Below are 26052 nucleotides of genomic sequence, written 5' to 3' on the forward strand. Positions count from 1 at the left end.
GTTCATATACTATATTAATGACCTTGCAGACAATATTGATAGTAAAATCAGGCTTTCTGCAGATCATGCAGTTATCTGTAATGGAGTACTATCTGAGGTAAGTTGCATAAATATTCTGCCAGATCTTGATAAGATTTCATTATTGTGTAGGGATTGGCCACTCACTCTAAACTTCAGAAATATAAAACTGTTCACTTCACAAAATAAAAAAATAATTTAAAAAAAAAATAGTATCCTACGACTATAATATCAATGGAATCTGCCAACTCATACAAATATGGTCACCAATTTGTTTAATCCATGACAGTGCCACAGAGACACTGAAGGAACTGAAGTGGCAAACATAAACTACGAGTTGTTTGAAAATTTCTCGGAATCACCATGAGAGGTCAGTGCTAGTGCAACGAGTTGTTCACGTGATATTCATTGGACTGTTGCCTGTAAACACATGCCATGTCAGTGCTCTTGGAAGAGAGCTGTGGTGGTGATGGGGCTCTGTTGTTGTTCCCATGTACTGACTAGTGGGGAAAATATATTACTTCGTAAAGAAAGGTATGAAAGCAAAGGACATTCAGGCTGATTTCCAGGATACACTGGGGAATGCCGATCTTCAATATTCAACTGTTGCTAAGTGGACAAATGAATTTAAATTTGGTCAGGAGAGCTTAGATGATGATCCACGCAGTGGTCGGCCAAGATGTTTCACTACTCCAGAAGTCATTGCAAAAGTGAACAAGACTGTCATGGAGGATCGCAGATTGAAAGTGCATGAAATTGCTCACACTTGCCAGATGTCATCTGAAAGGGTATATCGCATTTTAACTGAAGAATTAGAAATGAGAAAATTATCTGCAAGGTGGGTGCCACGACTCTTGATGCTGGATCAAAAATGCTTGAGAATGGACATATCGGAACAATGTTTGGCCCGTTTTAGGAGAAATGAACAAGATTGTTTATGCCAGTTTGTGACCACAGATGAAACTTGGGTGCACTGCTATACCCCAGAGACAAAACAACAGTCAAAACAGTGGAAACATGCTGATTCTCCGCCACCAAAGAAATTCCTTCAGTGGGAAAGGTCGTCGCATCAGTGTTACGGGATGCGAAGGGGATTCTGTTTGTAGACTATCTCCCCACTGGGCAAACCATTACTGGAAAATACTATGCTAACCTCCTGGACAAACTGCAACAAGAGATATGCGAAAAAAGGCCAGGTTAGCAAGGAAGAAAGTCATCTTCCACCAAGACAATGTGCACTCGCACAGATGTGTCGTTGCCATGGCAAAATTACATGAACTAAGGTGTGAATTGTTGCCACACCCACCTTATTCACTTGATATGGCTCTGTCAGACTTTGATCTCTTCCCAAAAATTTTTCTTAGTGGATGAAGATTCACTTCAAACGAAGAATTGATAGCCTGAGTTGACAACTCTTTTAAAGGCCTGGAGGAAACTCATTTTCGAGATGGGATCAAGGCACTGGAACATCATTGGACCAAGTGCATTAATCTAAAAGGAAACTACATTGAAAAATTAAAAAAAAAAAAAGTTCTGAGAACTTTTCAAACCACCTCCATATCCCGAGGAAGACTACAGACAAAATTTCAAGAACTGGATTTAAATTATTACACTAGGGGTAGACTAGAACCCCCTATGTCTTGCTCACACAGGGATCGTGAGGATAGGATTAGAATAATTACTGCATGCATAGTGGTATTCAAACACTCATTCTCCCCACATTCCATATGTGAATGGAACAGGAAGAAACCTAATAACTGGTACAATAGGATGTACCCTCTGCCCTGTAGATGAAAGAATTTGCATTAGATTTTGCTTGAAAAATGAAATGAAGTGCAGCACTGCATTCTAAGTGTTGACTGTGGGTTTCAGCAAATCTACTAGGATTAAGACAAGAGTTTATGAGAGAGATGAATGTTTCAAAGACGGCTGAGAAGCCGTTAAAGACAACGCCCTATTACATCAATTATTGACAACAATGTGAAAGAAGTAAAGAAAATGGCTCTGGAAAATTGTTGAACCACTATCAGAGAGCTTGCTCATGTCAGCATATCCTCTGGCTAAAGCCAAGCAATTTTTGCGGATGTTTTGGGCATTAAATACGTAGCAGCAAAGTTTGTTACAAATCTGTTGAATTTCTACCACCAATGACATTGTTTATGAAATGTTGACTGAAGTTGACAATGATCCAGAACTTCTAAAGAATGTTATAACAGGTGAAGAAACTGCCCCAATGGAAGGTGCTTGAAGAGCCAAGACTGAAAAAAATTTGGCAAGTTCGATCATATGTGAATGTTCCTCTCACTGTTTTCTTCGATTACAATGAGCTAGGCATGATGAATTCCTGCCTTATGGTGGTATGGTCAGTAAGGAATAACAAATGGAAGTTATGCACCATTTGTGTGAAGCAATCTGAAGAAAACAATCAGAATTGTGACAAGTGCTCCTGGAAATTGCATCACGATAATGCTTCAGATCACAACTGAATGCTTGTTCATGAGTTTTTGGCAAGAAATGAAACAAATATGTTGCCTCATGCATCATATTCACCAGACATGGTCCCCACGACTTCTTTCTATACCTGAGGCTGAAGACAACCATGAAAGGATGTTGTTTTGCCACCACTGATTAGATTAAAACAGAATTACTGAAGGAGTTGAACACCATAATGGAAAGTGAGTTCCAGAAGTGTTTAAAGATTGGAAAAAGCACCGGCACAAGTGTGTGATGTCCAAGGGTGATTACTTCGAAGGGGACAAAATTCATGTTTATTCGTAAAGATTCTTTACAAAAATTCCCATTACTTTTTTATCACATCTTGTATATTGTACGAAGAAACTTTTGTATTTACAACTTATCTGTTCAAAAGACTCTGAGGACTGTGGAACTTAACTTCTTTGGTCATCAGTCCCCACAACTTTTCTGTGAGAGTGTCGATAATCGGGTCATTAGAGACTGATCACAAGCTTGGACAGGGGAAGGATTGGAAAGGAAGTTGGCCATGTCTTTTCAAAGGGAACATACTAGTATTAACCTTAATCGATTTAGGGAAACCACAAAAAATCATATGGCCAGATTGAGAGTTAAATCACAATCCTCCCAAATGACAGCGTCAGCTGCTGCACAACCTTGCTCAGTCCAAGATTGTTAAGCTACTGCACACAGTCCACAGATTTCATGTAATGCTCACACTTGTGAAATTATGAACTGAGTGAAGTAGTCAGGGGTTGGGCTATATGACAGGTTAATGTCCTAATGTTGCTGGCAATGGGATACAGCAGTCAGTGTATTGTGCAGATTCAACTGTTTATACAGCCTCGATGGAAGAGGTGATCATAAGTTAGATTTTGGTGTTTTTATGAGTACTCAAAACAATTTTTCAGAAGACCCCATCTGATGCAGCAAGCTGATGGCCTGCTGTGATTTGTTTTCCTGAAATGGTAATGTGAGTGCAGTGGCTCCCTGAACTGCACATTGTATGTGCTAACTGGAGTATCCACTGACACTGAATAGCTGTGATAGATGTTGCAACTCTGCAGTTGTCCTTTCCCAAGCAACCTCAATGTGGCATCAAATGTTTGTGCTACTTGTATTCGTCTGTGTTCTTTTCCACAGCCATTGAAACTTTAACACTTTTTGTGCTCTGCCATCCTTTCAAGTATTTTGCTAGAGCTTATGATACAGCACTGATATTCTTTTGTATGAGGAGTGAGACTGGCTGCCAATTATCGAAATGTTGAAAATAGTTTTTGAAAAGGGTTCTGCCTTGAGGAAACAATTTTCTTCTTTTTCAACCATGTACATCTACATGCACACATACTCCGCGAACCACCATATGGTGCATGCCAGAGGATACCTTGTACCACTGCTAGCTGTTGCCTAATCTGTCCTACTCACAAATGGAGAGAGAGGTGCAAACAAGTTTATATGCTGCTGTACAAACTATGATTTATCATACCTTGTTTTTGCAGCCTTTAAGCAAGATGTATGTTGGTGACAGTAACGTAATCAGACTACATCCTATGGCAAATGCTGGTTCTCTAAACTTTCTCAACTGTGTTTTGTGAAAAGAATGTCTGCCAAATAGCAGGCCCAAAAAGCGCACACTGTTCTTAAAATCTAAATTGTTCACATCGTGAGCTCTGGTTGGTTAAAACTTTGAAACTGACAAGTAATCTTCTGTGGTAAGAACCTTAAACTGCTTTAACTGGCCCAAGCTTCCAGTATCTTGATAATCAGGTGTAGTTGCCTCATTGTCACTATAAGTACAGAGGAGGAGTAGAAGATCTTGAAATCATCCCCAAAGAGCACTGTTGAGGTGAGGAGCTGACCTCAGGGTGGAGGACTCTGTTGTTCATAGGTGAGGTGAAGGTGCCACCTCCTTGCCAGAACATGGGTTACAGAGATGGTAAAAGTTGGATGTGCTTGGTGAGCCATTAATAAATTAGCCCAATTTACAATAGTGTTCTATTTATTTTAACATACAGACAAGATTACAGCAGGATAGAGGTGGCTGCCTCTCAACGACATTGGTGGCACTCAGTGCACCGAGCACTGGGATCAGCAACAACCAGCCCAGGAGCAAGCAGAGCACATGCTGGTGCCCATGGAGCTGTCCCTCAAGTGTTTCATTTGCCTCTCACAGCAGCCCATCCAAGTCGAGATCACAGTGTACATTCAAACTGTAACATCCAGTGCGACTAATGACAAAGGTGTATGCCTGCACTGAGAAGTGATCAGCAATGATGGAAGCCTTAAGGAACTGATGTACTGTGACAAATAGACCTGGTATGGCCCAGAATGGGCTCTAACATGCGCCCCACTAGAGGTGACTGCCAGCAGGGGTTAATTACCCAGAGGGATACCCAATGATGCGAAGGTGGATACATCCCCGTCTCAGCCGGTTGCCTGCATCTGCTGCAGATGAAGTCCTTTGTGGGTGACTGGATACTTCATTTGGTACTGCAGTAGTCTCACCTCAAAACCAGTGGTTGGCATCATGTACAGACATTGTTACAGTCATGTACAGAGAACATTCGCAAGCATCTGAGAGTGAGGGTCTGATTTGGTGGGTTGCAGGGTTGGTGGTGGTCGTGTATTTATGAGTGTCTACTGGCCAGTACTCTCCGACCACAGCATCCACACCCCAGAAGAGATGAGCTATAGCAGCTGGGGATCATCACTGGGTGGCAATGACTTCATTTGTTCTGTTCTTCTTGTTTAGTCAACTCCTAAAGGGGCTTAGCCGGAGCCGCAATACTGCCCGACTTCACCATTCAGAGGCACTGGTTAGCTTCTTCTACTTCACCAACTTCCTCATAAAGCACTCTTGGATTCTGAATACATGTCCTTGTGAAGTGGTGTCAGGGCTTCAGGATGATGCTCCTTCCCTCTGTATGATGGCATTTTGCTGAGTGTCACAAGTACAGTTTATCAAAACCAACAGGATCATTGTGCAACACTCATTTTTACTTGAAGAAATCCTGCTTCCAGATTTGGACCTGTGTACATTTATGGAAATGAAAATTTTAACACATTCTTTACAAATTGGTATAAAAATAGTTTTCATCACCATCTTACTCTGAAATCTTAGCATAAACCACGTGGTTCATTGGCTATTCCTTAAAGCTAGATATAATTTGATAGTGTTAGCCCAATTCACTGGCAACAGATACACTGGGTGCTTGACAGTTTGGGCATTTTTATGATTGAAGTAGACAGACTACACGAAACAAGGTCAAAAACCACAGTGGTACCAGAAACTGAGACTCAGTTCATCCATCAAATGGAGGCAGTCTGGTTTTAAGGTGTTACTTCAGTAGTTTACTTTCCAAATTGGTGATATGTCTGATGGTTTTTCTGGAAATACAATGAGGGCTGCATGAGATTCACTATGATAGCTCTGAGATGAAGTTTAGTCTCCACTGTATCACATTAATTAATATCCCACTACCATGCAATTTCTAGCCTTTTAGTTCCCTTCAATTAACATTGTTTGTAACACTTCACAATCACTATCTTCAGAGTAAATCCAAGGCATCTGGAAGTTTGTGTGTGACTTTAGACCATTTCTGACATGTTTTTCAGCTATGGGAGTTTCAAGTTACTACGAGGGTAATTCCTAAAGTAAGGTCTCCTATTTTTTTGTAAGTACAGAGGCCTGTTTATTTCTACAATGGTTTACCTCAGTTTACAGCTTGAACATTTAGTTATTTTTCGACATAATCACTATTTCTGTTGATGCATTTTTGTAAACCCTGTGGCAGTTTTTGTGTGCCATGTCATACTAGCTCGCTGGCATGCTGATCAGAAAGTTATTAATCTCTTCTTTCACCTTGTCGTCGTCGAGCTGAATTGCTTTCTGGGCAAATTTCTTTTAATCTAGGGAACAGGTGATAGTCACTGGGTGCCAAGTCAGGACTACAGGGTGGGTGGGTGATTAAGTTCCACTGAAACTGTTGCAGGAGAGCAACGATTTGCCAAGCAATGTGTGGGCAAGAGTTGTCATGGAGAATGTGTACGCCCTTGCTCAACATTCCTTTTCTCTGGTTCTGAATTGCCTGATTGAGTTTTTTCAGAGTCTCTCAGTACCTGTCAGCATCAATTGCGGTCACAGCGATTGAGCTCTGATGACAAGGTGAAAGAAGAGGTTCATAACTTTCTGAACAGCATGGCGGTGAGCTGGTATGACATGGGTATACAAAAACTGCCACAGCGTCTACAAAAGTGCATCGACAGAAATGGTGATTATGTCGAAAAATAGCTAAATGTTCAAGCTGTAAACTGATGTAAACCAATTTAGAAATAAACAGGTCTATGTACTTCTAGGGAAATAGGAGACCTTACTTTTGGGATTACCCTGGTATATGCCCATCCTAACAATTATTTCCAACAAAACAATCATCATTTCTACCCAAAACAAAATACAACTGGTAACTGCTTCACTCTCCCACCCACTTCTCATGGATGGATGTACATGGTTCAGCATCAAATGATCCAAGGTTACCGTATCATACCCCTATCCGAATTATACACTATACCACCTATGAATCCCATTATAAGAAACCATAACAACGAATGTAAAATAAACCACCTATATTGAGAAATTATAATTACTCCACTGAACTAGGATAATGATACAACCATAACACGTTATATGGCAAAGCTGTTTTGTATGCCTCGTAAAACTTTTCTCACTGGCACGACACGAGTGTCTGCACAAGTATGTCCTTGGTGCTATCTTCTGCTCCTTCCTTTTCTTCTACATCTACATCTATACTCCGCAAGCCACCTGACGGTGTGTGGCGGAGGGTACCCTGAGTACCTCTATCGGTTCTCCCTTCTATTCCAGTCTCTTATTGTACGTGGAAAGAAGGATTGTCGGTATGCTTCTGTGTGGGCTCTAATCTCTCTGATTTTATCCTCATGGTCTCTTTGCGAGATATACGTAGGAGGGAGCAATATACTGCTTGACTCTTCGGTGAAGGTATGTTCTCGAAACTTTAACAAAAGCCCGTACCGAGCTACTGAGCGTCTCTCCTGCAGAGTCTTCCACTGGAGTTTATCTATCATCTCCGTAATGCTTTCGCAATTACTAAATGATCCTGTAACGAAGCGCACTGCTCTCCGTTGGATCTTCTCTATCTCTTCTATCAACCCTACCTGGTGCGGATCCCACACTGCTGAGCAGTATTCAAGCATTGGGCGAACAAGTGTACTGTAACCTACTTCCTTTGTTGTCGGATTGCATTTCCTTCATGGCTTTCACCTCTTTTGTCTTAAGATGATACTACAATACCAAAAATTGCTACAGGGCTAGTTGTTAGTGTCTTTTTCAATCCATCAAATGCGAAGTGACTCAACTGTCCACTGAAATTTCACACCCTTTACCAAATGTGTTAATGGTCTGGCAATGTCAGCATATTCTTTGACGAATTTCCTTCTGCATAATCCTAAAAATTATTGCACTTGCTGGGCTGCTTGTATCCACAACAGTCTTCATGCTGTTGTGGCCAATCACATGCAGTAAACAGCTCACTTCTGCCAATACCATATTACACTTTTCAGTACTTAATGTTAAGCACGCTGAACACAATCTTTTAAAACGTTTCTTCCAACTCCTGCACAGCAAACATTAGCGTGGGTTTAATCCCCTCAACAATCCATTCAGTAATCTCTGAAATGTGGCCAATAAGTCCAAAAGGCATCCACTGATATTGGTAATGCCATTACGGTACAGTAAATGTGGTTTCTGGCCGGTCCTCTGGCGCTAGTCATAACTGGTGATAAAGTTTCAAATCCACTGTTGAAAAATACTTGCACTGACCCAGATTGTCCAATGTTCCCACGATGTTCAGTATCGAGTGTGCATCCATCACAATTCTAGCATTTAAGTAACTGATAAATAATTGCAGAAGCCGGGATGGAATGTAACGATATTATGAAAAGGAAAGTTGCTACTTAAGGACATCTGGCCACCCCTTCAATTCACCATGCCAAATCTGATCGTAACCATGCCGACCCTACAAAAACTGCTCCTTCCTTTTCTTCTACATCTACATCTATACTCCGCAAGCCACCTGACGGTGTGTGGCGGAGGGTACCCTGAGTACCTCTATCGGTTCTCCCTTCTATTCCAGTCTCTTATTGTACGTGGAAAGAAGGATTGTCGGTATGCTTCTGTGTGGGCTCTAATCTCTCTGATTTTATCCTCATGGTCTCTTTGCGAGATATACGTAGGAGGGAGCAATATACTGCTTGACTCTTCGGTGAAGGTATGTTCTCGAAACTTTAACAAAAGCCCGTACCGAGCTACTGAGCGTCTCTCCTGCAGAGTCTTCCACTGGAGTTTATCTATCATCTCCGTAATGCTTTCGCAATTACTAAATGATCCTGTAACGAAGCGCACTGCTCTCCGTTGGATCTTCTCTATCTCTTCTATCAACCCTACCTGGTGCGGATCCCACACTGCTGAGCAGTATTCAAGCATTGGGCGAACAAGTGTACTGTAACCTACTTCCTTTGTTGTCGGATTGCATTTCCTTCATGGCTTTCACCTCTTTTGTCTTAAGATGATACTACAATACCAAAAATTGCTACAGGGCTAGTTGTTAGTGTCTTTTTCAATCCATCAAATGCGAAGTGACTCAACTGTCCACTGAAATTTCACACCCTTTACCAAATGTGTTAATGGTCTGGCAATGTCAGCATATTCTTTGACGAATTTCCTTCTGCATAATCCTAAAAATTATTGCACTTGCTGGGCTGCTTGTATCCACAACAGTCTTCATGCTGTTGTGGCCAATCACATGCAGTAAACAGCTCACTTCTGCCAATACCATATTACACTTTTCAGTACTTAATGTTAAGCACGCTGAACACAATCTTTTAAAACGTTTCTTCCAACTCCTGCACAGCAAACATTAGCGTGGGTTTAATCCCCTCAACAATCCATTCAGTAATCTCTGAAATGTGGCCAATAAGTCCAAAAGGCATCCACTGATATTGGTAATGCCATTACGGTACAGTAAATGTGGTTTCTGGCCGGTCCTCTGGCGCTAGTCATAACTGGTGATAAAGTTTCAAATCCACTGTTGAAAAATACTTGCACTGACCCAGATTGTCCAATGTTCCCACGATGTTCAGTATCGAGTGTGCATCCATCACAATTCTAGCATTTAAGTAACTGATAAATAATTGCAGAAGCCGGGATGGAATGTAACGATATTATGAAAAGGAAAGTTGCTACTTAAGGACATCTGGCCACCCCTTCAATTCACCATGCCAAATCTGATCGTAACCATGCCGACCCTACAAAAACTGCAGGACAAAGGCACACGTCAAAGGAGGAGGAGAAGAAGAAGAAACTTGCTACTCACCATATAGCGGAGATGCCGAGTCACAGACAAGCACAACAACAAGTCTTAGCTATATGGTGCTACTTTCCTTTTCATAATATTCATAAATAACTGCAACAGAACCTGTATTTTCTCATCCAATTCAATGACTTTTGGGTACTATGACAAGTGTTCCCCAGGCACTATCACTCTGTTCAATAAAGCCATCCTTCAACTGCTGACTTATGAACTCCTTCATTACTGATTGCAGGTTATGAGGTATTCTATATGGTTTCTTACGGATTGAACAAATCTGCGAACTGTGTCAGTAGTACCTCTATGGCTGTCCTATCTTTTCCTTTCAAATGCGGTACTTTTCCATATAATGCAGCTGCACTGATAAGAGTGTTTATGGCAAAGGTGCGCAGCTGACCTGTCTAAATTTAAATCCTCCTCCTCCTCCTCCTCCTCCAGGACATCCAAATTGGCTGTCACCAATCTCTTCGGCAAAACAATTTCATCAGTGCCAAAATTATCCACATTAACCAGAACCTTGTATCCTCCAATCACTTTCTGCAAACGTGCCATACTCCTACATAGTAAGCAATGTGATATCTCCAAGTCATCTATGTGTTCCAATAGCTGTATAACACACAAAATGTCACTTAGCAAATCAGTACCTATGCTTACCCAGAGTACTTCTCCCATGCCTTTCAGCACTCACGTGTACTGAATCATAATGATTGTGCATGTATTTCTTTTATGATGAAAAGTAGGCTGAAGTTTAAGAGACTAGTGAGAAAGAACCAATGCACGAAAAAGTGGGATACAGAAGTAGTAAGAAATGAAGAGATATGCTTCAAGTTATCTGATGCTATAAATACTGTGGTAATGAATAGCTCAGTAGGCAGTTCAGTTCAAGAGGAATGGACACCTCTAAAAAGGTGAATCACATAAGGAGGAGAGAAAAGCACAAGCACAAGGAAGGTAAGTGCGAAGACACCATGGGTAATAGAAGTTGACTGATAAAAGAATGAACTACAAATATGTTCAGGGAAATTCAGGAATACAGGAATGAAATAAATGGGAAGTGAAAAGAAGCTAAGGTGAAATTACTGAATGAAAAATGCGAAGAAATTGAAAAGGAAATGACTGTCGGAAGGACTGACTCAGCATATAAAAAACTAAAAACAACCTTCAGTGAAATAAAAAGCAAGGGTGCATTTCACTGTTAAATGCAGAGGAGAGAGCAGATAGGTGGAAAGAGTACATCGAGAGCCTCTACGAGGGGGGAGGACTTATCTGCTTACGTGATAGAAGAAGAAATAGGAGTAGATATGGAAGAGATAGGAGATCCAGTATTAGAATCATAATTTAGAAGAGATTTGGAACACTTAAAATCAAATAAGGCAGAAAGGACAGATAACATTCCATCAGAATTTCTAAAATCATTGGAGGAAATGGCAAAAAAAGATTATTTACATTGGTGTGTAGAGTGTATGGGACTGGTGACATATCACAAGACTTTCGGAAAAACATCTTATGTACAATTCCCGAGATTGAAAAAGTCAACAAGTGCAAGAATTATCACGCAATCAGCTTAACACCTCATGCATTCAAGTTGCTGATTAGAATAATATACAGAAGAATGGAAAAGAAAATTGAGAATATGTTACATAATGAACAATTTGGCTTCAGGAAAGGTAAAGGCATGAGAGTGGCAATTCTGACATTGCAGATGATAACGTAAACAAGAATGAAGAAAAATCAAGAAACAATCACAGGATTTGTTGACCTGGAAAGTGGCATGGGATTTGGAGTAGGACCAGGTGAAGCTGATGGAACCAAAGGAGTTGACGTTGGAGAGGAAATTCTGGAGCTCTTCTTCAGTGAGAGTCCAGATCATGAAGATGTCATCAATAAATCTGTACCAAACTTTGGGTTGGCAGGCTTGGGTAACCAAGAAGGCTTCCTCTAAGCGACCCATAAATAGGTTGGCATACGAGGGGGCCATCCTGGTACCCATGGCTGTTCCCTTTAATTGTTGGTATGTCTGGTCTTCAAAAGTGAAGACGTTGTGGGTCAGGATGAAGCTGGCTAAGGTGATGAGGAAAGAGGTTTTAGGTAGGGTGGCAGGTGATCGGCGTGAAAGGAAGTGCTCCATTGCAGCAAGGCCCTGGACGTGCGGGATATTTGTGTATAGGGAAGTGGCATCAATGGTTACAAGGATGGTTTCCGGGGGTAACAGACTGGGTAAGGATTCCAGGCGTTCGAGAAAGTGGTTGGTGTCTTTGACGAAGGATGGGAGACTGCATGTAATGGGTTGAAGGTGTTGATCTACGTAGGCAGAGATACGTTGTGTAGGGGCTTGGTAACCAACTACAATGGAGACAGACAGGTGTAAAACCTGTCCTATGCACCCTCCCACCACCACCTACTCCAGCCCTGTAACTCGGAAGGTGTACAAGATCAAAGGCAGAGCCACGTGTGAAAGCACCCACGTGATTTACCAACTTACCTGCCTACACTGTGACACTTTCTATGTGGAAATGACCAGCAACAAACTGTCTATTTGCATGAATGGACACAGGCAGACAGCGTTTGTTGGTAATGAGGATCACCCTGTGGCTAAACATGCCTTGGTGCACGGCCAGCACATCTTGGCACGGCGTTACACCGTCCGGGTTATCTGGATACTTCCCACCAACACCAACCTATCCGAACTCCGGAGATGGGAACTTTCCCTTCAGTATATCCTCTCTTCTCGGTATCCGCCAGGCCTCAACCTCCGCTAATTTTAATTTGCCGCCACTCATACCTCACTTGTCTTTCAACAACTTCTTTGCCTCTGTACTTCCGCCTCGACTGACATCTCTGCCCGAACTTTTTGCCTTTACAAATGTCTGCTCGTGTCTGTGTATGTGCGTGTGTGTGTGTGTGTGTGTGTGTGTGTGTGTGTGTGTGTGTGTGTGTGTGTACACCTGTCCTTTTTTCCCCATAAGGTAAGTCTTTCTGCTCCCGAGATTGGAATGACTCCTTACCCTCTCCCTTAAAACCCACATCCTTTCTCTTTCCCTCTTTCCTGAAGAAGCAACCGTAGGTTGCGAATGCTAGAAATTCTGTGTTTGTGTTTTATTTATTGTGCCTGTCTACCGTCGCTTTCCCACTTGGTAAGTCTTGGAATCTTTGTTTTTAATATACTTTTCCCATGTGGAAGTTTCTTTCTATTTTATTTACATCATTAATTTGAACCCAACAATTACGTTTGTTATTGTCTCTGTTGCATTTCGAAAACTTTTGTATCATCTTACTTTCTCTTTTTGTTTGTACAAGTAGTTTCACTTTGTATTCATCTTCCGTAATCTACCATACATTTTATCCTGCCTAATTATACTCAATAATACGTAATTTACCATAACCTAAAAATTTTTAACGCTTTCAACATTACCGCTGCTATAAAATTCACTGTTCCAAGTTTACAAACATTTCGTGTAAACTCGTGAATACTATTTCACAGCTTCAGTTCCTTTCACCCCCATTAAACAACCATCTCAGCTATTTCCAACAACTTTCGTTTTATTTCCATTCCCGTTTTTCCCACATAACCGATCATTTTTTAGCAGCTTCCCACAGGTTTAAACGTTATTATTTCCTCATCAAACAATTGTTTGCCTCATTTTCATAACCTGCCAGTACATAACCAGTCCTTTGAATACATTTGCACGCATTTTTTCGAAATTTTTTTCGAGATTTTTTCGAAAAATTTTTTTCATAATATTTTTCGAAAATTTTTTTTTCCGAAATTTTCCTGAATTTCCCCACCCTTTAACGTGTTTTGGAGACAACAACTACCTAACCTTTGCACCCATTGTTGTTCACCAACCTAAGTTCAGCACAAGCTCATCTCAAACCAACACTTTTTCGACTTTTTTCACACCTTTATCTCTCCCTATATATATTTCTATTTATTTTCACTTTAACCTCATATTACCCTTTCCACCTTCTAAAACCATGTCAACCTCACAACATCCCTACAACGACCCCATTAAATTTTATTTACATTCCCTCCGCAAACATGCCTTCACCCTAGCCAGATTACGCTCCCACATTTTATTTACTCAGGCTTGTGTGACATTTGGCATTACCCCCAAAGGCCTCACACTTAAAGTTCCCATCTCTGGCTGCAATCCTTCTTTCCATCAGTCCTTATACCAGTTCCAAACAGCACAATCCATAGCCCTCACCCGCCTAATCCTTCACCTATACATCGACTCGGCCAATGAACACACCCGTCAACTCCTATCCCAAATCAAAGTCCTCAATCTTTCCTCTCCCACATACACATCGGCTGTTCATAGCATCCTCCTACAGGCCAACCGCAAATTAGAACAGCATGCCACCCTCCAGCTCAAAAAAACTATCCAATCTCCTGGTTTCCCACCTCCGGAAAGGCAACTCACTCACCCTCCACAACCTTTCCAACAAACCTCAACCTCCTCTCATTGCACACAAACCCAGTCTTTCCCATCTACTCAATCTCCCACTTCCAGCTCCACTCCCCCCAACACCTCAAAATTCCAGTCAACACAATCTGGTACAACACCACCCCAATTCAGTAGTTAACCTATCCTCCAAACCTCTCTCCCAATCCGAAACCTCTGTCCTATCCAAAGGCCTCACCTTCAGCCCCCACTCCCAGGTTCAACCAAACTGCCCTTGTCAAAGATTTACTGTCCTACACTCGTAGTCTCTGCTGGAAATATAACTTTGCCACGAAGAAAAATAATCATGATCCAACTCCATAAGACACTATCCAAATTGAACCCTGCCTGGAACAGTTCCGTCCTCCATCACAGCGGGACCCACCTCCTCTTCCTCAAAATTACCCTCTCCAAACCTTCCAGGAATTTCTCACTTCCAGCCTTGCCTCTCAATCTTTCTTGAAAAACCATAGTCCTACTCCCAACATCACCACAGCCGAAGCCCAGGCTATCCGTGATCTGAAAGCTGACCGATCCATTATCATTCTTCCGGCTGACAAGGGTTCCACGACTGTGGTACTTGATTGTCGGGAGTATGTGGCTGAGGGACTGCGTCAGCTTTCAGACAACTCTACATACAAAGTTTGCCAAGGTAATCCCATTCCTGATGTCCAGGCAGAGCTTCAAGGAATCCTCAGAACCTTAGGCCCCCCTACAAAACCTTACACCTGACTCCATCAAATTCCTGACCCCACCGACACCTCACACTCCTACCTTCTACCTACTTCCTAAAATTCACAAACCCAAACATCCCGGCCGCCCCATTGTAGCTGGTTACCAAGCCCCCACAGAACGTATCTCTGCCTACATAGATCAACACCTTCAACCCATTACATGCAGTCTCCCATCCTTCATCAAAGACACCAACCACTTTCTCGAACGCCTGGAATCCGTACCCAGTCTGTTACCCCCGGAAACCATCCTTGTAACCATTGATGCCACTTCCCTATACACAAATATCCCGCACGTCCAGGGCCTCACTGCAATGGAGCACTTCCTTTCACGCCGATCACCTGCCACCCTACCTAAAACCTCTTTCCTCGTCACCTTAGCCAGCTTCATCCTGACCCACAACTTCTTCACTTTTGAAGGCCAGACATACCAACAATTAAAGGGAACTGCCATGGGTACCAGGACGGCCCCCTCGTATGCCAACCTATTTATGGGTCGCTTAGAGGAAGCCTTCTTGGTTACCCAAGCCTGCCAACCCAAAGTTTGGTACAGATTTATTGACGACATCTTCATGATCTGGACTCACAATGAAGAACAACTACTGAATTACCTCTCCAACGTCAACTCCTTTGGTTCCATCAGATTCACCTGGTCCTACTCCAAATCCCATGCCACTTTCCTTGACGTTGACCTCCATCTGTCCAATGGCCAGCTTCACACACCCGTCCACATCAAACCCACCAACAAGCAACAGTACCTCCATTATGACACCTGCCACCCATTCCATATCAAACGGTCCCTTCCCTACAGCCTAGGCCTTCGTGGCAAACTAATCTGCTCCAGTCCTGAATCCCTCGACATTTACACCAACAACCTGAAAACAGCTTTCGCATCCCGCAACTACCCTCCCGATCTGGTACGGAAGCAAATAACCAGAGCCACTTCCTCATACCCTCAAACCCAGAACCTCTCACAGAAGAACCACAAAAGTGCCCCACTTGTGACAGGATACTTCCCGGGACTGGATCAGACTCTGAATGTGGCTCTCCAGCAGGGATACGACTTCCTAAAATCCTGCCCCGAAATGAGATCCATCCTTCATGAAATCCTCCCCACTCCACCAAGAGTGTCTTTCCGCCGTCCACCTAACCTTCGTAACCTCTTGGTTCATCCCTATGAAATCCCCAAACCACCTTCCTTACCCTCTGGCTCCTACCCTTGTAACCGCCACCGGTGTAAAACCTGTCCTATGCACCCTCACACCACCACCTACTCTAGTCCTGTAACCCGGAAGGTGTACACGATCAAAGGCAGAGCCACGTGTGAAAGCACCCACGTGATTTACCAACTGACCTGCCTACACGGTGACGCTTTCTATGTGGGAATGACCATCAACAAACTGTCCATTTGCATGAATGAACACAGGCAGACAGTGTTTGTTCGTAATGAGGATCACCCTGTGGCTAAACAGCCTTGGTGCACGGCCAGCACATCTTGGCACAGCGTTACACCGTCCGAGTTATCTCTGTACCAAACTTTGGGTTGGCAGGCTTGGGTAACCAAGAAGGCTTCCTCTAAGCGACCCATAAATAGGTTGGCATACGAGGGGGCCGTCCTGGTACCCACGGCTGTTCCCTTTAATTGTTGGTATGTCTGGCCTTCAAAAGTGAAGAAGTTGTGGGTCAGGATGAAGCTGGCTAAGGTGACGAGGAAAGAGGTTAGTGACCACGTGTAACAACACTTGTTCACTATAATGTAACTGTCAACACATCATGGCTAAATCTTTTAAAACACGGTGCAGTTGAAACATTCTACTGCATATCCTGGGTCGATGGATATGGTTTGGTGCTGGCTTCAGGAGGCCCAGCTACTTACCAAATGTGCGACCCTCAAAGAGAGGCTCTGTGATGATAAATCTATCCCAAGGACAATGTCAATAGTGACTGGCAGAACATGACACTTCCTGATGAATGTTTTGTAAATGAATGATTGAGCTCGTGTCTAAGTGAACCTTCCCACAAAGGGAAAATCTCTGGCTGTAATGGGAATTGAGCCCTGCTTCTCCATCCAACATACTCACTGTCCACTCAATATTTAACATGTAGTTTGCCAATCCAGTACCTGTCTTTATTTAGTGCTGTACTGTGTCTGTTCCAGTGTTATTCATAATGTTGACACCAATTTCAGATGTAATCTGACCTCCCACGTTATATCCTGTTCCAGTGTATCGACAAGCACCAGGACAGAGACCAAGATCGCAACAGCAAAGAAGGCAGTGATGTGACGTCAGCCAGTAGCCCGCTCGCCGACAAGGATTTCACCACGACAGGAGTCCCCTCTAGCCAAAGAGAATATAAGCGCTGCTCCTGCTGGCCTCGGCCCGATAGTACCAGACGGAGACTACCGGGCGCAGTGTATTAGCACAGAACTAGCTGAGAGCACTATGATAGCAATGACATGTGATCCATATCAATTGCTTACATGGACCTTGTGTACAACAAAGGACTGATTGATTGCATGTTACCCATCGCTTGCAAAACCATTGTAAATTCAAAGCTAAGTATTGTCCATCTTCTTATTTGTAATAAAAACTATTAATGTGATTAGCTTGAATTGTTGAATAGCATACAGAGAACACAGCATCCTTTAGGCACCCTATATGACACGAATGGGCAGGATCCTACAGATCTCATCTACAGAATGTGGCTGTGCAATGGTTAGCTGAGTGGTCTCATTTCTGGCAGGATTCGTGTTAATACCCTGAACCAGCCACACTGGTTTATTCTTTCTGTATTTCCCTTGTATCAATTGAGGTGAATGCTGAGATGTTTCCTTTCTGTTCTTAACCTATTTCAAGTTGACCTCGTAAACAAGGCATTAAACTCTGACCTCCCTTGTTGAGTCGCATTTGTAAGTAGTTCCTCAACCTTCAAGTTTAAAACTGGCATGCCTGGCTCGTCATGATATAAGCCCAGGCTCAACACAGTTACATGTGAATTACACATTAACTTACAATATGTAGCATGCATGTTTATTCTGTTCACTGTAAGTATGTGACATGTGAATGGGAATCCAGCCACCAGCCTACTGAACTTAAGTGGGAAAGTTTCCTACAGTTGCTATACATGCAATATAACTTTGCACTTTTGCGGGGGATATTGGGAACATACCCACACGATTGCTGCCTGGTTTACAGGCTGCCATGGGGGATGAAACATAGAGAGGAAAATGAGCCCTGCTTCTTTCCAATATGGCAGGCAGCCCAATGCAATCAAAAATGGATTCATAATGCCTACAGCAATGCTACAGCATGTGGTACTGTTTAATAGCTAAGTTTGGCAAAGGGCAGAAACATTCCGTACAAGCCTGAAGTCATACAGCTTCCACTGATTCCTTAGTTTCCTAAGAAGTGCAATGTTATATTGCGCACATAGTGCATCTACATCAATACTCTGCAAACCACTCAAATACACAGCACAGGATATTTTGCATTGTACCACATATAATAGCTTCTTCCCATTCAATTCACATAAGGCGTGCAAGAGGAATGATTGTTTAAGAGCTTTTGTGTGTGCTGAAATTAGCCAGCTTATGTTCTCATTCCTACAGGACCGATAATAAGAAGTTTTAGTATATTCCTAGATTTATCATTTAAAGCAGGCTCTAAACTCTGTAAGTAGACTTTCTCAGAATAGTTTGCATCTATTTTAAAGTGTCATTTTTCCCTCACTCTGTTCACAAGTGGAACAGGAAAGGAAATCACTAGAAGTGCATAAGGTACCCCTCAGTGATTTACCACACAGTGGATTGTGGAGTACGCACACACATGCAAACATTGTTAGAGAATTCAGACCTGGACTGGTTTAGTTCTCATCCTGTTGCAGCTTTGCTACACTAGCTACTGTAGATATTTACATTAGCAGCAGCACAACACTTGCTTTACTGCACAGCCTATTACATCCTCACCATAGTAAGTAAACTTTCCTGATAGTATTCCCATCCATCCTCAGCAACTTAACACCTCTTAACAGAAGCCACATTAGTACTTCCCTGAAAAAATACTGTGATGAATGCCAGACTGGGAATAGGTGAAAATGTGGTAATGCACCAATAAACATAGAATGATATCCGTAGCACAGCACAAGCCTATCACCAGAAATGTCATTTAACGAAAGTAGCTTACCTTGACACATTCACTGGCTTTCTTAACTTACACAAAATAACCCAATCCTTGACATCGATTTGCCGTAAAATCTTAGAACATCCTACTTGCCAAGCAGCATGGATTCTGAAAACATCAATCATATGAAACCCAAATCCCACATCTCTCACATGACAAGCTTAAAGATTTTGATTAAGGCACTCAAGTAGATGAAGTATTTCTCGATTTCTGAAAAGAATTTGACTCAGTACCATACCTTTGCTTATTGTCAAAGTACAATCCTATGGGGAACCATGTGAAATTTGTGAGTGGACTGAGGATTTTTTGGTACAATAGATGCACAGCATGTTATGTTGGATGGAGAGTCATCATCAGATGAAGTAACTTCAGATGTGTCCCAGTGAAGTGTATTGGGATCCTTGCTGTTTGTGTTGTACATCAATGACGTTGCAGACAATATTAACAGTAACCTCATTTCTTGCAGATAATGCAGTTACTTGTGATGAAGTAATGTCTGAAAACAAGCTGCATACATATTAACTCATATCTTGTTAAGATTTCAAAGTGGCACAAAGATTGGCAATTGCTTTAAATGTTCAAAAATGTAAAACTGTGCACCTCACAAAATGAAAAAAAATGTAGTACCCCTATGACCATAATTTCAATGAGTCACTGTTGGAATTGACCACCTCAGACAAATACCTGGGTGCAATATTTTCTAGGCATATGAAATGGTATGGCCACATTACCTCAGTCGTGGGTAAAACAGGTGGTAGTTTTCAGTTTATTGGGAGAATACTGGGGAAGTACAATCAGCCTACAAAAAAACATTGCTTCCAAACAACTTACATGACTCAAATAGGACTAACAGTGGATACTGAATGTATACAAAGAAGGGCAGCAAGACTGGTCACAGGTCTGTTTGATCCGTGGGAGAGTCACAGAGATACTGAAGAAACTGAACTGGAAGGCTCTTGAAGACAGACAAACTATCCCAAGAAAGTTTATTAATAAAGTTTCAAGAACTGGCTTTAAATTTCATATCTAGGAATGTATTACAAGCTCCTATGTATAGATCATATAGTATAAGATCAGAATAATTATGGCATGCACAGATGCATTCAAATAATCCTTCCATATGTGAAGAAACACTATTAACTGATACAATGGTACATACCCTCTGCCACACATTTCACAGCAGTTTGCGGAGTATAGCTGTAGAGAGCCAAACTATAACTTCCAACCTAACCTTGTCTGTCTACACTACAGTTTCGTTTTCCCCCCTCCCCCGCCCACTCTGCAACTTCATAAAAAGAAAAGTCTTACAGGTCTATTACACAACTCAATTCAAAACATTGTTTGTATCAGTGGATCATCACCTCTATTAGACCTATATAGGTCTAATGAAGAACAGAATCTAAACCACTGGCCACTTAAAAAAGTGGCATATTATACACAAAATTTATAACCATTACCGGGTCGACAGAAGCATCCGATCCCACACGTGACATAAGAGAGTTGTCGTGTGTGACATCATGACGACGCGGAGTTTGGAGTGTGGCGTATTTGTAGATGTTGTGCTTTCTGGTGGTATGTTTAGGGTTTTTGTTTGTGTGGTGTAATGGGCTCAGTTTGCTTTTGCTCATTATCAAGAATTCTTAGAGTGTCGGCTGTGTTTGTAGTGGAAGTCGTTTCAGTGAGTTAACGATTTTGTCGTGTGGTAATTTTAGTAAAATTAATCAGTTGTTGTTTTCGTTCAGGAATGGATATGACGGATAAAATTAAGACTGCGCAGGTCAAGGGAAGTGTCCGATCCCAATGTGTGGCTGTGTATGTTGGTATTAGTATTGGGAATGTTTTTGAGCTATATAGGCCAAGGGAAGTGTTTGATCCTAATTTATGGGATCGGAAGCTGCTATTGAGCTATATAGGTCAAGGGAAGTGTCCAATTCCAGATGATATTGTGTTTATTGGTATTTGGGGAGTTTAGTGATGTTGGTTTTTTCGTCGTCTTGTATGGGGGTGGGTGTCTAAATTTGTTTATATTTAGTTTGCCCCCACCCAAAAACACCCTATTTCCCACACTTGTCCCGTTAGTGTCACTAGGCTTTTTTCGAAAGTGTGTGTTTGTGTGTTTTTCGATGTATTTTCGTCCTCATAATGTGTACGTAACGACTTTATATGTGCCATATTGGAATATTGGTTTATGATCGTTTCCGCCATATTTGTGACGTCATGGGTCAAAGCAGACGGGCGGGATCGGATGCTTCCATATTTCCCCATCATCTACATCTTAAACATACAAACACTGCAGACACTTATGGATATAGTCACAATAGAAAGACTACCGATGACGTGGTGTTCATTAGTCCTGCCAAACTTCTCTAACAATAATTCAACTAATACATACTTGAAAAACGACTGCTAACTAAATTGGAATAGTGATTCAAGTTACTAACCTAGAGAACATTTCCCTTGCAGCTTTTCGGGCCAGCTTTTCTTCCTGGGACATATTTAAACACGATTTCACATCCAAGTAATTATGTTCTGTAATACCTGTAAAGGATGAAACTCAAATTCAATCTTGATGGAAAACTTAATATGTTATCCAGTCAGTAATGTAATTAACTGTTGCATGAATGTATACAGAGCACAAGAAAAATGGGTATTGAATGAGTAATGTGAAAATTCTATACATGTACTTTTATAAACACTGTTGACATTGAGCACTGAAAAATGTATGAAATCAACAAGGCAGGGAATTACACCAGAACAGCAGCTAAATGGACAACTATCCTACTTATCCATAATTGCTGAATGAGGAATTTAGAGGTAGGCACGATATTCCCTATCGTTGCCTAAAACAAAGGTTTCACATCCTGTATTTCCTTCATAAGCTCATACATACTAGTAACAGGCACAAATATCCATGGGAACTCAGCATCTCCACAATCGGTGTCACTTGTGATGGAGAGCTATTCTAATAATTAACACCACCAAAAATACAAGGGCATAATAATGTGTTTCCGTGTTGCCTTTAACTAACTTCATCCGAACAGACAACGGTACCGACTGGCCGCCATGTCATCCCCAGCACATAGGCATCACTGGATGCAGATATGGAGGGGCATGTGGTCAGCACACCACTCTCCCAGGCGTATGTCAGTTTACGAAACTGGAGCCGCTACTTCTCAATCAAGTAGCTTCTCAGTTTGCCTCACAAGGACCGAGGGCACCTCACATGCCAACAGTACCTGGCAGACCGGATGGTCACCCATCCAAGTGCTGGCCTGGCCTGAGAGCACTTAACTTCGGTGATCTGCCGGGAACCGGTGTTACCACTGCAGCAAGGTCTTTGGCAGTGTTGCCTTTAACTGCAAAATTTCAGAAACAGGTATGATTGTGTCTATGTGTACACTGTAAACAAAAACTCAATCTTACATTTCTGTATACAGATACAACTGTCAATAGTTATTTCGTCGTATTCATGTATGCAATACTCCAACTTAATATCACTGCAAAACAGTGACCAAAAAACAAATGAATACGTTTCATCAACCCACAGTATACCCAACTTATTGCATGCAATATTTCCTTTATCTCAACCAGATTCAAGTATTACACTCTGGCTGCTTACCTTGTCCCGTCCGTAAGCAATGTCTCAAAATTTCAGTAGCTTCTGTGTTTCCTTGTTCTGATGCTTTAATCAGCCAGTACACTCCCAGTTTCTCATTCTCTTCTTTATCAGCATCCAGTTCTACAAGAAAGAAGAAATTATAACACAGATACAAACCAAATTTATCGGAAGCTGCAGTGCAAGTATAGCTTTACCTGATGTCTCTTCAAGCAGCTGTTTTGCCAACACAACCTGCGATTCTGGACAACCATCTTCGGCCAACTGCGTTCGAAGTTTACGTAATGAACCTCTTGGGCCATCTGCGGACAGAACTCTTTCCGTAACATTATTTATTAATTTACACCATCACGACAATTACACTTTCATTTACGACGAAAACAAGTGGTTTTAGGCACAAAACAGCTCTAATCGACAAGGTCAAATTTATTTGCAACTTCACTGATGTTATGGCAATTATTCGTAAATGCTATTTACAATACAATTTAAAATGAAGTAAATATATGTGAGAACACCAATCCAAACATTTTTATACATTGACCATGGCTTCTTGTCACTTCCAATTTAGCGCACTTGATGACAAACTGCAGTAGGAGTTGACGGGCATAACGACACTGTTTTTTCCGCTGTTATTCTAATATATCTGTTGGTTTATTTATTTCTAGCGGGTTTTGACTTAATAAGGAAATAATTCCAAACTTAATATTTCATGTGAAAAGACATATTACAAAACCATATTTCAACTGAGTAAATAACAATGATTGGTTTTTCAAAAACGACTACAAGTAGTGACACATACCATGCAGAGTCCACTGTTTTCTGCCGGACGATCTGACAGGTGTGGGTACGAGCCCAGCCATAACAAACAAATACAAACCTTGCGCCAAAGAGATGCAGTGCGAAGTTACATATTCATACTCTGAAAGATGTCCAGAGATGATCATTCCCGAGGATCAGTCGAGCGCACGCTAAGTAGAAAGACGAGATATAGTGAGCTACAGGAAAATGTTCGACGACTGAAAAATAGAAATGTGCAAGCTCTTCTATTATAGTAGTGTCAGTCATGCAAAATTAAACGGAGCCCAGCTCAATATGAGAAAGTTATGTACACAAAACATGAAATAAAATTTGTCTGGCTAAATTCAGCACAAAATGTATGACAATTATTGCCGAACAAGTGGATTTCTTACGCTTATCTCGACAAATTCGTCAGTCACTTTGTGGTCTGATCGACTGTAGAAAAAAAAGTGCACTCAGGTAAGAGTGGACATTCACAGGCTTATCACACCTGTTGTTAAAAACAAATCTGAAACGGTTTGTTGATGAGTCTGGTGTGGCAGTTAAAGATCGCAAAACGAAGTCCGAAGTTTTAAGTTTCACGTTCAAGAAATCGTTCACACAGCAGATTCGTGCAAACAGTCTGTCACTACACCATCGGACGACATAGTAATAAGCGTCCCTGGCATGGAGAAACAAGTGAAAGATCTGAAAGTAAATAAATCACCATGTCCAGATGGAATCCCAGTTCAAATTTACAAAGAGTGCTCTACAGCATTGACCCCTTACCTAGCTTGCATTTATCGTGAATCTCTCATCCAGCTCGAATTCCCAAGCGACTGTAAAAAGGCGCAGGTGACTCCAGTACATAACAAGGGTAAAACAACGGACCCGCAAAATTACAAACCAATATTCCTAACTTCTGTTCGCTGCAGAATCCTCGATCATATACTCAGTTAGAATACGATGGATTTTATCGAGACTGAGGAGCTTATGTCCACGAATCAGCATCGTTTTAGAAAGCAGCACTCGTGCGAAACTCAGCTTGTCCTTTTCTCACATGATATACTGAGAGCTATGAATGAAGGGTAACCGGCAGATTTCACGTTTCAAGATTTCTGGAGACATTTGTCAGGGTGTCTCGCTGCAGGCTGTTAACAAAGGTACAAGCATATGGAATAATTTCGCAGATATGTGAGTGGCTCGAAGAATTCTTAAATAATAGAATCCAGTATGTTGTCCGCGATGGCGAGTGTTCATCAGAGACAAGGGTACCGTAACGAGTGCTCTGTGGAAGGACTGCTGTTGTTCTCTGTACATATAAATGATTTGGTGGACAGGATGGGCAGCAATTTGTGGTTGTTTGCTGATGATGCTGTGGAGTACGGTAAGGTGGCGTAGTTAAGTGACTGTAGGAAGATACAAGACGACTTACAAGAGGACCATCAGAAGTGTAAATAACGGATTTTGATGGTTCTCGGACATGTCTGGTTTCGAGAAAATTGATTTTGGAGTTCACTGCGCGCTGTAATACGCGTAACGTCAGCCATCTTCTAGCCAAGCGAGTGTGGCGCAGCAGTTAAGGTCTACAGTTACCACATTGGAGGTACCGTGTTTGGGTCATTTCCGTGTTTATGCTTTTTAAAAATCAGAATAGTTCGACATTTTTCCATTTTATTTTACAGAATATCAATATACAGTGTACATTCTGTGCAATTATTAAGAAGTTTAAATTGTGTAGGTTCCGTCAAACAGAAACCGGACTGTTTACGCTGACATGCCGTCCGAACTCTGTGTATTGTAACAGTGTATCGCCCTGGTCACCGCCGTTTTTTTGGGTACGGCGATATAATTTCATAATACACGGAGTTCGCACGGACAGTCCTCTGTGTTTTATGAACACCCCAGATCACGTAAGAAACAGATTGACCGTCCTTACGGAGGAATAGGCAACCGTAAAAATAGTTTTCGCGTCGGTCAACAGATGTCGCAGGCGACGCTACAATGCTAACTGACCTGTCCGTGTCGCGGAATTGGCAACGCTGTATCTTCGGTGACTTGAATGACGCTGATTGCTTAGAGCACTGCATGCGAAATGAATTCGTCACACTGCTGACTGCAGCTTATGATCGGCTGTGGTTTTCCCCGAGTTTTCAATCTAAGAATGTAGATTAGCTCCTGTAATTCTACAAACCAAGTTTATTTCTCACAGTTATATGCGAAATGAAATAAATGAAAAGTAACATACAAACATTTCTCGCGAGTTACTGTTTAAATGCAAACTGTATTGCAGTCGCATAGGTATTACACTCGCCCCCATGCCGTCTATTTACTCTTTGCTATACAGCTCTTCTGATACATCTCTACCAAACGAACGAACAGGTACACCAATATGAAACCCGGAATTGCTGG

General features: G+C 41.8%; 1 protein-coding gene across 1 annotated transcript in view; it reads right to left on the minus strand.

Annotated features, from left to right (window-relative positions):
- The window catches only part of LOC126355856 (wolframin), a 50897-nt gene extending 27151 nt beyond the window's left edge, over positions 1-23746 (minus strand). Inside the window, exons 1-4 of the mRNA XM_050006344.1 lie at positions 23663-23746; positions 23061-23165; positions 22867-22986; positions 21689-21785 (exon numbers count right to left, since the gene is read on the minus strand). Of these exons, the coding sequence (XP_049862301.1) occupies positions 21689-21785; positions 22867-22986; positions 23061-23165; positions 23663-23723 (383 nt within the window). The 5' untranslated portion in view covers positions 23724-23746. The remainder of the gene's footprint in view (positions 1-21688; positions 21786-22866; positions 22987-23060; positions 23166-23662) is intronic.
- Between the last annotated feature and the right edge of the window lie 2306 nt (positions 23747-26052).

Source organism: Schistocerca gregaria, chromosome 3 (assembly GCF_023897955.1).
Source record: "Schistocerca gregaria isolate iqSchGreg1 chromosome 3, iqSchGreg1.2, whole genome shotgun sequence".
NCBI lineage: Eukaryota > Metazoa > Arthropoda > Insecta > Orthoptera > Acrididae > Schistocerca > Schistocerca gregaria.